At 37.2% G+C, this 13387-nt stretch overlaps 1 protein-coding gene and 1 long non-coding RNA gene across 2 annotated transcripts in view; both read right to left on the bottom strand.

Annotated features, from left to right (window-relative positions):
- eif2s3 (eukaryotic translation initiation factor 2, subunit 3 gamma) overlaps positions 1-10790 on the bottom strand; it is a 64136-nt gene extending 53346 nt beyond the window's left edge. Inside the window, exons 1-4 of the mRNA XM_064334103.1 lie at positions 10709-10790; positions 10431-10499; positions 2842-2905; positions 2616-2743 (exon numbers count right to left, since the gene is read on the bottom strand). Coding sequence (XP_064190173.1) covers positions 2616-2743; positions 2842-2905; positions 10431-10499 — 261 coding nt within the window. The 5' untranslated portion in view covers positions 10709-10790. The remainder of the gene's footprint in view (positions 1-2615; positions 2744-2841; positions 2906-10430; positions 10500-10708) is intronic.
- LOC135254135 (uncharacterized) overlaps positions 1-13387 on the bottom strand; it is a 210079-nt gene that overhangs the window by 169780 nt on the left and 26912 nt on the right. The window lies entirely within an intron of this gene.

The following is a 13387-nucleotide window of genomic DNA, read 5'->3' as shown; positions in this document are numbered from 1 at the left end:
TAGTAGCTAATATCATTATCTCAGATAAATAAACAAATGTGTGATACATTCAATCACCATTGTATTTTGGCTGGTTATTTATTTGAGAATACAGCGATGTCCTCAGGAAATGTAGGTCCTATGCTGCTTGTGCTCACTGCCACTTCATAAAGGCTTGCTAGCCAGCTAGCTTGCTAAAGTGAACCAAATATGTAAGCTAGCTCGCGCGATAATTAGGATTGATAAACATAGCGGTCGTATAAACGCATTTAATTAAAAACTTTCACTAAATATACATACCTTTATTGCGGCAATCGAATCTGTGCAGCCAAGTCTTGCAGTGGAGAATATTGGATGAGGCACGAGTGACAAACGTCTTATTAGAGAAGTAGCGCGTCAGCTGCTGCAGTTCACACTTGTATTAGAGCTCCCTCTACTGGATAATTCTAGTAAACAGCACTTACAACGTTCGAACAGACAAGTACAGATAAATAATCATTGTTTTTTTGTTTATTATACTTATTAAAAAATCGGGGCACATCTGTGGCATAACTGCCGATCCCGATTTCGTCAAAAAAGTCAAATAATGGCCGATATATCGGCCATACCGATATATCGGTCGGGCTCTAATAACCATTACCAAGTAGCTTATTGTAAGAAATATTGTGCTTGTGCCTGTTCGGTTCTCACCCACAAGTGGTCATTACATTACATTACATTATAGGCATTTAGCAGACGCTCTTATCCAGAGCGACGTACAACAAGTGCATAGGTTTCATGATGTAGAGGCGCAAAAGAAACACTAGAGTGAAGTAAGGATCGTAGTGCCAGAAGTGGTCATGAAATGTGAAATGCAAGTAAAGCATGCTACCCCAGAATAAGAAATACAGGCTACGGATAATAACTAATCTTTCCTGGGTTCAAACAAAGCTGGTTAAGCAACACACAGACCAGTAAATGCATGCACACTGACAGCTGCTGCGTGTACTTGATTACAGTGTTTGTGCAGGCACTGTAGCTCTAGCCTGCATTTAGTCCAACATGTGGCGATGGTGATGATTGAGAATAATTCCCAGATTGGTTTAAGACAGCAAATTGAAGTTGTGATATTGATGTTATCAATAAGTTATGAACTGCTACCCAAACAGTACTGTCCTGACAAGACATTTTTTTATGATGTAGTCCTTATGGATGATATCTGTTCATGTTTACAAAAATGAATCTGTATACAAAGTGAGAGATTGGCCCCCTAAATATAGCTTCAAGCAGCGATGTGGGGGGACAAATACCAAGGGTGCTGGAGCACCAGCCAATCTGCCACTCTTTAAGCAGGTTAACTGGGAAACTTTCATTTCCATGGAAAACATGCATTGTATGCTGTAAATGCACAAATTACTGCAAAAACCGTAAGATGACTTTTTGAGGCACCAAAAAAAAAAAAAATAATAATAAAAACCTTTCCGGATCCCTGGAATACATCAAAGCAACAATATTGCCGTTTCGATATTAATTAGCCTATGAGCATGAAACATTGCAATGTAAAGACCATCACTTTTTTGAAGGACATCTTTACACGGAAGTGTTTTATGAAATGTCAATCTAAAGGCCACGCTGCACCACTGTGAGCCTGTGCATGCTTGTTTAAAAAATGGCTGACTGTCATCCCCTGAAGAACCACCACAATCTGTGGGCATACAAATATTTTAGGTGTGGTCAGCCATTTTTGTCTGAATTGAAATTACAGTCCAGTGGTTGTCTTTTGAGATTTTTAAAATTTCCTTTGCAATTTAACACAGGGACATGCTTTACATGACATGCCGAATGTGGTGAGAATCAGGCAAACGTTTAAAAAAATGAAAATGGCGGAAAACTAATAAGGCAGAAACTAGGGGTTCAATGATGTAAGTTTAAAATGAGGTGGTAGACATGAGGAAAGAATTTGGTGGATGTATGGTCAAATGGCATGGCTGTAATAATTCTTTCAAAGTTGCAATTTTGCAGGCGGCACTGTGGCACCACCTACAGTGCCAGTCACAGTTTAAAAGCCTGGCTGCAGCATTCTGAATAATTGGTTTCTCAATTGTTTTCTTAGGCAGACCAGTAAAGAGAGCATTACAATTGTCCAGGCAACTTGATATAAAAGCATATCAATTTTTCTGCATTTTGTTGTGTTAAAAAGGGTCCCACATCAGCTATATTCCTTAAATGAAGGAAAGCAGTCTTGGTCACTGTGCCCATGTGAGGTTTAAAACTTAGGTCTGAATATAAAATGACCCCCAGATTTTTCAACTCCTGATTTTGCCTGTAGAGCCAGACTGCCCAGCCTAGTAAAAATGGACCACTTTTTGATTTGGGGCCAACTTACAATATTTCAGTCTCATCTTCATTCAATTTCATTAAATTACTGGTCATCCACTCACCAATGGCAGACAAGAATGTATTCAATGCCCTAAGAGCACAGGGGTCATTGGCTCCATTGCCAATCATTGCTGAATTCTGAGTAAACACAGGGGCAGCTGGAGAATAACTGCTTAAATTCAATGACAGTAGAGACAGGCATGTGCTTAATTATTTTGGCCCTTACATCAGATGTGGCGTGACAGAATGGCATAGCTCCACCTTCCAGAATGACTCACCTTTGCATTAGCATAGCCCAGCTTGATGGTAATATTCCTCTCCAGCTCATTCTTGAACCTGACAGTATGCACTCCAGAGATGGCTTTCACTACTGTGGACTTTCCGTGAGCCACATGACCAATGGTGCCTGGATATCAGAGGTTAGAGGTCAGAGGGCCACATTTCACACAAGTGAAATGAACAGTTCTTGTTACACTGAGCAGTCAGACAGGACTGGTCACTCACCAATATTTATTGTAGCCTGTCTGCTAATGATTTCCGGGGAGAGAGGTGTTAGTGTGGTCACATCCTAAGGAAAGAGCAGTAAAAACAAGAATGTCAGAAAGACTCATAAGCCGCGTTTCCACCAAAATTACCCGGAACTTTCAGTCCCAGGAACTACTTTACCAGGAACTAAAAGGTTCCTTCAGCCAATGGTTGTCTGCGTTTCCACCGGGGTCTAAAGTACCGCGAAGATTAGGCAAATTAGCCCACTGACGTTGTCGTCGGTCCATCTGTCATATGATTTCTTCTGTAACCCCATACTACCACCGAAGTAGCCTACATTATTTTCTAATAACCGGGACAGCCCGGAGGGGTTTATTCCAAATATACAACGGGTTACCAACAATGACTATATATGGTTACTTTTGTATTTATTGATTTTCATATATCCTCTCAAACACATTCATTAACAGCAGAAAACATGCACACGTTGTAAACAATTTGCTGTTTTATTACTTTCTCGTCGTCAATTCCATAGGCTAATCGCAAAATGACAAGAATAGAACGAAAACTCGGACTTGCGTGAAAATGTAAATTAGTAGTGGTACAGCCACCGTTTGCTTTCCTTCGAAGTTACTGCTAGCCGAGCAGCGAAGTGTGCCCTCCAGATGCGAACCATGCACCATAAATGAGTCCATAGTCTTCCTGGTCTTTTCGTGGAATTGAAAAATGGCAGTAAAATTGAGTAAAATTACGGCAGTCTGAAAAAGCTAAAGCGAAGATTACTAGAATTAACCTGTTATTTTACCCGATTAAAAAGTGCGGAAGGTGATTTCCAGTTTGCTTGTAGGCTACTGTATCACCAATGTTAATTATGCAGAACTACCGCATACCTCACATAACTGTATCAAACGTTTTGAGTCAATTACAACGGGCTAACAAAAAAAATCCGGAAGAAAATATTCAGCAACCGAATTAATCCGTTTGAATGTTTTGGTAGCCTACGTAATATGCTGTCCCAGCACGAATGCTTAGCATTTTATAAAACGAATACTAAAGCAAGAAAAGAACAGAAGAGCACACGTTATAATTCCAAGACGTTGACAGGTTATAACCAAAAGTAGGCTACTCCGCCGCATAACATACAAGTTTGATTTGAAGTTATTATGAAAATAAATTGGTTTGCCGCTGCATATTTTCAAACATGGCGGGTAATGGCGGAAAATAAATACAACACAAATGCTACGAGTACTCGACCAATCAGAAATGTTCAGCGCTGCAAGCTCCACCCAAAAGGTTCCTGTACTTTCGGAAAGTACTACCCCCCGAGCAGGAACGTTTTGGGGGGTAAAACAAAGCCCCCAGAACTAAATTTAGACCCTAGTTCCTGCGGTGGAAACGCACTGAGTTCCTCAAAAGGTTCCTAGTTCCGGGGTATAGTTCCTGCGGTGGAAACGCGGCTATACAGGAAAGTTCATACAGGAACTGAATCTTGGACAGTCAATGGCTGCGTCCCAATACAAAGTCAGCATTTTCACAAATTTTCACACTCGTCCTTAGTCCTTCGTAGGCATGTCCCAAACCGAAGTCATCAAAAAAAACATCCTTCTAGGGTCCCTTAATTTGGGTTGAATTTGAAGGCAGCGTCTAATGCATCCTTCAGCTGTAAGGCTATTGCACAGGTCTTTGCAATTTCCTCAGACTTCTCACTTCCATTAAATTAATGGCGGCTCAAGACAATGAAGCGGTGGAGGAGTTTGTTGACAAATGTGAGTATACAGTGAACTCGATTATTTGTTGTACTTATATCTAAAAGAACATTTAATTACTTACTGCACTGGAATAATGTATTTAATGTTTTCAAGCATCTGTGAGCTTTCCCTGAGCTAGCCAGCTAACTTGTTAGACTACTTACTGTCCAATAGAATAAGCTACACGAACGTAACGGTAACTTGATTATCTATCGGAAAAGGTTAAGTTTTTATTTATTTAAAAAGCAAACATGATAATATGGTTAAAAAAGGAAAACATACCTGAACTAGTGACTAGTTTTGCAGTTGGATGAACGTTAAGCTAATTTTGTTTTCCCTTCAGGGACAAAGCAGGCTACAACAGCCTTTATAAAGGCTCACGGGGAGTGTAAGAGGCTCTTCACTGGGAAAAAAAAAAAGCACGCAAACTGGTTGGCTGTAAGTCCATTTTTTTTTTTTTTTTTTTTTTTTTTAAATACAAGGTAATGATTTTTCATTTAGTTTACAGAAAAGATCTATGAAGCAAAAACTAAGCAGCGTACCCAGCATCTCCAAATCTATCCAAAATGTCTAAATTATGCATTGCTGTAAATCACAACATATTCACGTATTTCATTGCAAATCAACTGTTTTGTCTCAAGAAACTCACTGTTGCATCATTTTCAAGTGGGAATTACAAGCTTTCCATCAGTACAGTGGTCCAGAAACATAACCAAAATCTCTCCAAAAATGAATAAAATGTTTTTTGTCCATTATAAAGCATATAAAAAAGCCCCTTATGAAGTTTTAAGATGGAACATTGCTATCAGGTTAAGAAATAATGCAAAAATATTGTCACACAATGCGGTAAAGTACCTAAATGTGTAATACTTAACTCTTGTATGTATTTCTATACTCTGTACTCTCGTATGTTTTCTTGTACGGGGATGGGACGACATGAAAACAATTTAACCGTCTACCACGTTTTGGCAGTGCTCCAACTCTCATGTCATCACTGTTACATGCTTCACAAAAACTATTACACTACTTACATTAGTGTGAAATATCCACATTATATAATACTACTAACCCATTTAAAGACACTCAATTTCAAAAATAACGTATAGAACCAAAGTATTTTCAGCAGTAATACTTAGGGTAAACGTCCCTATTAAGCCCACCAAATCCGCTTTTCAGACATTTTTTTTCAGACATGTATACTGCCCCAATTTAAGTGAGAACATTTTAGTTAAAATGAAAGTCTCTCATTTGAAGTATCAGTAATTAATTTATACCAATTTCTAATGTTTTTATCGTTTAATTTGTCAAAAGTCTGGCATGGGCTTAATGGGTACCTAACGTACCCTTTAAGCCCATGTGTTCCAAATAAGCCCACTTCATGATTTGTTGATAAATAAATATATATTTAAAAAATCTTAACAATACAAACTTGTTCTATTCAAATCTGTAATCTCTTAGCTCTCAGTAGCTGTTTTCATTTTGTCTCCACTCCTATCCTATGGCTTGTAAATGGCATTTGAAATAGGCATGACCAGCCTTTTTGCTGTGTTGTCAACACAGAAAAAGCTAAATTTACAATATGTCTTCTTTGGAATGTAGCCAAAAAACTATTTACGAACAAAATCAAAACTATAGTGGAAATTGCTCTTCAATACTTCATCTTTCAATATGTGTTTTGTCATTTTGTCTGTATCTCTATCCTATGGGGTGCTGTTGGCATTTGAAATTGGCCAAAATTTCTGGTCCAGCCAGCTGGTTGAAAGTGCAGGTGTTTTTATGAAGATTTCTGAAGACTGACTGACTGAACGAAAAACAATTTCAGGTTCAATACTAATGTTCTAAGGATAGTAAATTAGTCAATTTCAGGATTTACAATTAAACAATAACTTTTCAAATGTTAATCACATTAAGGATAGTAGTTTGAAAACATTGTAAAAACACATTTTAAAACCATTCAGTTCATTGTGGAGTAACATTAAAACATACAGTTCATTATGAGGAGACATCAGTCATAACATATTGAAGCTCATGTATCATTAGCCTATAACTTAAACAAAATAAACAAGAAAGATGTGAACATTTCTGCTATTTCTACTTTCTCCTAGACTAAACGTAGGCCTATGCTCTTTGAGGTGATTTTATCGTTTTAGTAAGGCTATCATTTGCTCCATGCTCCATCTTAGTAGTGTAACATAACATAGGTTATAGGGTGGTCTAAGCTTTATTTTATTTGTTTGTTTCAATCTTTTGCCCACGTTGTGGTTGTCTTTGTCTTACGCTAACAAGCCTTTCATGGCTTTCATCTTGTTTTTGTAGATTTTCAATGACCTCATGATTGCGCAAATAGAATGGTCCATGGTCCAGGAACTTGCGCTTCTATCATGCGTGGGCATAAACTGTAGTTCTTTCATGTTATAGTCATCTTAAACTAAAACTCATCTGAAAAGTAAAGATTAAAAAATTATTGCTAATGTTAAGATAGAACACAGGCCTATCCAGAATGAATTGACGTATGCAATATCACTGACATTTAAATATGGGTATTAATTATCTGAATTATGGAGCTGATTCATCAGGTGAGGTCAAAATTAGGGAGGAAAATGGTTCAAAGGTCAAAAGGGAGAAAATCCCCATTGAAACACAGTAAAGTGGGCTTAATGGGAACAGGTGGGCTTAAAGGGAACATCAGTGAATTTATGGTTAAAGACAGAATATTTTATTCTACTCACATGACATTAAAAAAACAACTATATGAAATAAATCTATATATGGTGCACTAACATAATATGAAAAGTATAAATTGATCATGTAGAGAAGTAATTAGCTATACTCATTCACATCCACCTCAGACAGTGTGATTTTTTTGCTAGAGTCCCCTTTAAGCCCACCAGGTAAAAATGTTAATTAAAAAATAAATAAAGATCAACATACACATTTATTGTCTATTTAACAATATAATAATATAAACTGCATACAAAAATATAAACTATACATGCTTATCATGCTGTGTCATTGCAATGAACAATACTATGTAGCTACTGTATTGATGCAGCATGTGGTCTGTTTGCTAGCGTGCTAAAACTCATATTTTGATTTCAAAAGACACAATATTTCTAATTCAGGTAATATTCTAACATATGTCTCATTCAAAACACTAATCACTTAAATTTTGATAACAAGTGAGTACTTTCCAAAAACAGGAGTAGAAATATACAAAAAATGTTATTTTCTGAGGGTACCAAAATCACCTAAGTTTTTTTGCAACTTCTTCTGGGATCAGCAGGCACATGCCGCACATGTGCTTCGATAACTCAATATCGACAAATGTGATTGACTTACAATAAAAAGTGTCATTTACGTAACAAGCAGCTTCATTTGAAAAAACATCACACAGTAAAAAATTATGATGTAGTTTTTTTAAATTTGACTCAGAAGTTGCAAGTGGGCTTATATGGTACGTGGGCTTAATAGGGACGTTTACCCTAAATAAAGTTACTACTTGCGCTTTCAATACTCAAATGAATGAATGAATGAATGAATGAATGAATGAATGAATACATTTTAAAACATACTCCAAATTGGGGTATTAAATACACCAAAACGGCAATTGCGTAAAATTCATGCCGTTTTTTTTTTAATTCCATAGAATAGTCAAATAGTTTGGAAAAAACTCAACTAGATTTTTAAAGTCCTGCTTCCAAGAGATTCATGCAAATGTGTTTGTGTATTTTTATTGTAGGTGATGGTCATTAAATTCTATACATACTATTTTTTTTTAATTCTATGAACTTATGAAATCAAACTGTTTTCTGCAAAGTCCAATCTATTCTTTAAGAACACCTTCCCAGGTATTTATGCAATGGAATCCATGCATTTTAACAGTAGGAATTTGGAATTATGGGAAGGCAAAATCCTCCAAAATGCCTGAAATTCTATTGCTCATTGAAAATTCTATAAAATAATTAAATCAAACCGTTTTCAGAAAACTTCAATACATTCTTGAAGATCTTCCCAGGTATTCACACCAAGGATTCTGGGCATTTTTACAGTAAGAATTTGTAATTATGGGGCGGCAAAATAGTCCAACATGGCCATTCGATTCCATAGATAATACTAATTAAAAATTCTAGAAAATAATTAAATCAAATTGTTTTCAGCAAACTCCAAACTTGAAGACCACCTTGCCAGGTATTCATGCAATGAAACTGTAGAAGTTTGGAATTATGGGATGGCACTTGGCATTATTTCCTTCAAAACACCCATAATGTTTGAAGAACCTATCTCTAGGATCAGACTTATAGACAGATATATAAAAATATAATTTATGTATACTATCTGAGTGCATGAAACACTGTATGATTACATGAGTCTGTATAATCCTGTAAATTTCATTTTCAGATAATCCATCTTTTTATTAGACATTAAAAAATGAGTCATTTCACCGTGCAGATTATCAAAGGATCTGTGACATGACCATCACTTGTGTCATCATTTTCATCATCACCTTCATCAGCATCATCAGTGTCATCCTCATCAATGGATGAGGTTTTCTGTATTAGAGTTTGCAGAAAACAATATGATTTCGTTATTTTATTTGTTTTTAATAAGCACCATCCATAGAACTGAATGGCCATTTAAGGAATTTGTCATCACAATTTCAAATTCCTACATTAGAGTTCGCTGAAAGCAGTTTGATTTAAATATTTTATTGAATTTTAAATGCCACATATAGGATTCAATCGCCATTTCGGAGGTTGTTGCCATTTCACATTTCCAAACTGCTACAGTAAAAACTCACAGAATCCATTGCATGAATACTTGGGAAGGTCTCCTTCCAGAATGTAACAGAGTCAGCAGAAAACAGTTTGTTATTCTATGGAATGTTTAACAAGAACCATCTATAAAATTGAACAGCCATTTTGGAGGATTTTGCCAACCCATAATTCCACATTCCTACAGTAAAAATGTGCAGAATCCATGACATGAATAGCTGGGAAGGTGGTCTTCAGGAATTTATTGGAGTTTGCTGAAAACGGCTTGGTTAAAAATTTTTTTTTTTTTTTTACTGAATTTAGCAAAACTGTTTGATTAGATTATTTTATGGAATTTTTTTTTTTTTTTTTTTAATGGCATGAATTTAACGCAATTGCCATTTTGGAGTATTTCATATTCCATTCCGGTGTTTCATTAATTATTCATTTATTATTTATCTTTAGTAGCAGTGTATGATAACTTAATCTGCGGTAGATTTGCTTCACAATCGGGTTATCGTAAAGAGCGATGCCGATGAAGACCGCGTACAAAATTCTTCAGTGCGGATAGCTTGACTGATCTTTTTCAAAGTGCCGATGGCGTGCTGATAATATGATCACGTCTAATAAAACATTCCAGATAGCGTAACGTAAAGTCTGGCTAAATATTTCACAACCAGTAGTACCCACAGCGACATTTATTTGCTACAACTAGGCTATCACTATTCGCTAGCTAGCAACGTTAGTTAATGTTGGCTAACATTAACAAACATAGCGTCATTCCGCTCCTACCGATAATAAGCCTAAGAGCACGAGTTCGCTACATATTTTAACAGAACTAGCTAGCTAGCAATATTCGCAAATAAGTTGCCTATTTAATGCCAATTAACATCATGCGGAACAAATGGACCATTTATTTAATCTGATTCCGAACATCTCATTGAATCACCATGCCCACGCCGTCCATTTTGCATCAGTGCTATGTCGGACTCGCCGCCGGTTTTCTCTAAAATGTCTCAGCAAAAAGAACCTTACCGCCCCAAAAACATTAACCCGATGTTCAATTTCATTTAATGGTCAGTTTTTTTAAATTAAAATGAATACTCACTAATGTATTTAGATCTTGTCGAGAGAGATGGGGCTGGCCCAGCGTAACTCCTGACTCGTCACCCGCCATCTTGAGTGAAAAAGAATATTGTATTCCAAGGCGATTGCCTGAATGGTTATATCTCAGAAATGTTTTTTAAAAAAAATATATATATAGGCCTATGTTTGTTTATTTCATTTGGATGTTTTTACACACTTTTATGTATGATTATTCCGTCGAATTAAATATTAAACATTGACATTTGTGATTAAAATGAATAAGTGCAATAAGGCCTTTACCACAGCGGAATCGGTTACCGGAAGTGTTCGTATCACCTCTTCCGGTTTTTGCTAGCGGCGTCAAAGAGATTCGAATCTCTTTGGCGGCGTGTTCAACATTCTTCTTCTTCTTCTTATTCTCCTTTTTCTTCTTCTTCTTCGGTGTTGTTTACCGGCAGCTTGATCCTTGAAAGTTGCATTACTGCCATCTCTGGGAGTAAGTTAACTCCTACAGCTTATTGACTGTCACACTTTCATTAACAGTCTCGTTCGTTAAGTCCCGGTAGTTAATAAAGCATCTCCTCCCCTGCCCACTAGCACCACACTCCAGTACATTCCTCAATCCTGCTCCTGTTATCCCCAATCTTACCATCTCCTCCATCATATCCTTCCTTTCCGACCTATATTTATTGCAGTTAATGATAACGTGTTCTACAGTTTCTGGTACCTGACAGATTTCACAAAGACTGGTTGGATGTTTACCTATAACATGAAGTGTGTTGCGTAAATTGCTGTGTCCTATTCTTAATCTTGATATTACAACCTCTTCTCTTCTGTTTCCTCCCCTCTTTCTAACACTGCCTACTCTATTTTGTATCAGATGTAAATGTCTCCCCCTTCTCTCCTGATCCCAGTGCTGCTGCCATTCTTTATTGATACTTCCCCACACAATGCCCTTTCCCTCTGGTTTTGATAACTTGATATTGATTTCAACAATTCCCTTTTTGACTGCTTCTTTTGCCAACGTATCTGCTCTCTCGTTTCCCGGGATATCTGAATGTGCTGGGACCCACATGAATGTAACATTTTTCCCTTGCCTAACCACTCTTGAATTGGCAAACAAGATTTCATACAGCAGATCCTGGTGATTTCTGTCTATACCTGTCTTAATACTTGCAATGGCCGACACAGCATCACTACATATTACTATTTTGCTAAACCTACCCTGTTCAGCCCATTCTAATGCCATCAATATGGCAAACAATTCAACAGCATACACACCTAAACAATCCGATGTTCTCTTGCTAATTCCCACTTGGTAACTAGGCACAGCAACTGCAGCCCCTGTGTCTGCGGATCCTTTGATCCATCTGTAAAAATCTGAACTCTGCCTTTATACTTACGGTCCCTATAATTATAGTATTCACTAAATCAGCATTCTTATTACTGTGCTTAATCTTAAGTAATTCCAGATCTACACTCACACTTTCTAATTCCCAGACAGGTCTAACAGGCCACACCACAGTTTCGCCAAACTCTTTATCATAGACTCCCATATCTCTTGCCACTTGATCTCCTGCCCATCCAAAACTTGATTTTTCCATCCTCTCCTTCTCCCAGCATGTCTGCAGTACTCTTTTTGTTGGATGACTATCTCCATGCTCCCTTAGATTAACCCAGTAGTTAGCTACCAGCTGTTTCCGACGCAACCACAGTGGCATTTCACCTGCTTCCACTTGGAGTGCACACACTGGGGAAGTTTTAACTGCTCCTAAACACACTCATAAAGCCCAAGCTTGTATAACATCTAGGTCCGCCAGCACAGATTTTGCTGCTGATCCATATACGATACTTCCATAGTCTAATCTTGATCTAATTAAGGCTACATAAATATATTTCAGAGATGCTATATCAGCTCCCCACTCCAATCCTGCAAGACACCTCATGACATTTATCACTTTTTTACATCTACTAACAACATATCTAATATGCTCCCTCCATGTTAACCTCATATAAAAATATACTCCCAAAAAACGAAAACTCACAACTTTCTCTAAATTATTTCCATACAATTTCAAATTGCATTCCCTGAGTTTCTTTCTTGTAAAGAGCATAGATTTTGTTTTTTCAACTGAAAATTTAACTCCCCACTTTATTCCCCACTTTTTAATTTTGATTAATTCCATCTTGCACTTTCTTCACTATGTGTTCAACATTTCTCCCTCTTTTCCACAAAGCCCCGTCATCTGCAAACAATGACTACCCCATATCCATAGGGATATTCATAAATATGTTGTTTATCATGGTGGAAAATAAAGTTGGACTTACTGCACTTCCCTGAGGTGTCCCGTTCTCCACAACATATTGGGTTGATAACTCTGACCCTATCTTCACCTGAATAGTCCTTCCATCTAAAAAGTCCATAACCCAATTAAACATTTTCCCTCCGACTCCCATTAAGTGCAGTTTGATTAGAAGTCCCTCTCTCCATAGCATATCATAAGCTTTCTCAACATCAAAAAACACTCCAACCACTGTCTCTTTATTTACTTGCGGTTTCCTTATTTCATTCTCCAGACACAACATTGGATCCATAGTATTCCTTCCTCTCCTGAATCCACTTTGATATGACACCACCATACTTCCTTTTTCCAAAAAATACATTAACCTCTCATTTATCATACGTTCCATTAACTTACATTAACTGACAAATGTGAGATGTCAAGGCAATTGGTCTATAGTTTCCAGGCCTGCTGGCATCTTTTCCAGGTTTCCTTACTGGAATAATTATCGCCTCCTTCCAGCTCCTTGGCATTCTCCCCTCTTCCCACACTTTATTATACAGAGACAACAATTTCCCCAGACTTCCTACACTCAGATGTTTTAACATGCTATAACATATCTCATCTTTACCCGGTGCTGTCTTTCCTGTTTTATCTAGTGCCCTTTTTAATTCTCCCATGCTGAAAAGTACATTTT

Source organism: Anguilla rostrata, chromosome 4 (assembly GCF_018555375.3).
Source record: "Anguilla rostrata isolate EN2019 chromosome 4, ASM1855537v3, whole genome shotgun sequence".
Lineage (NCBI taxonomy): Eukaryota > Metazoa > Chordata > Actinopteri > Anguilliformes > Anguillidae > Anguilla > Anguilla rostrata.
The sequence above is the reverse complement of the archived record's forward strand: the minus strand, read 5'-3'. Positions and strand labels throughout refer to the sequence as shown.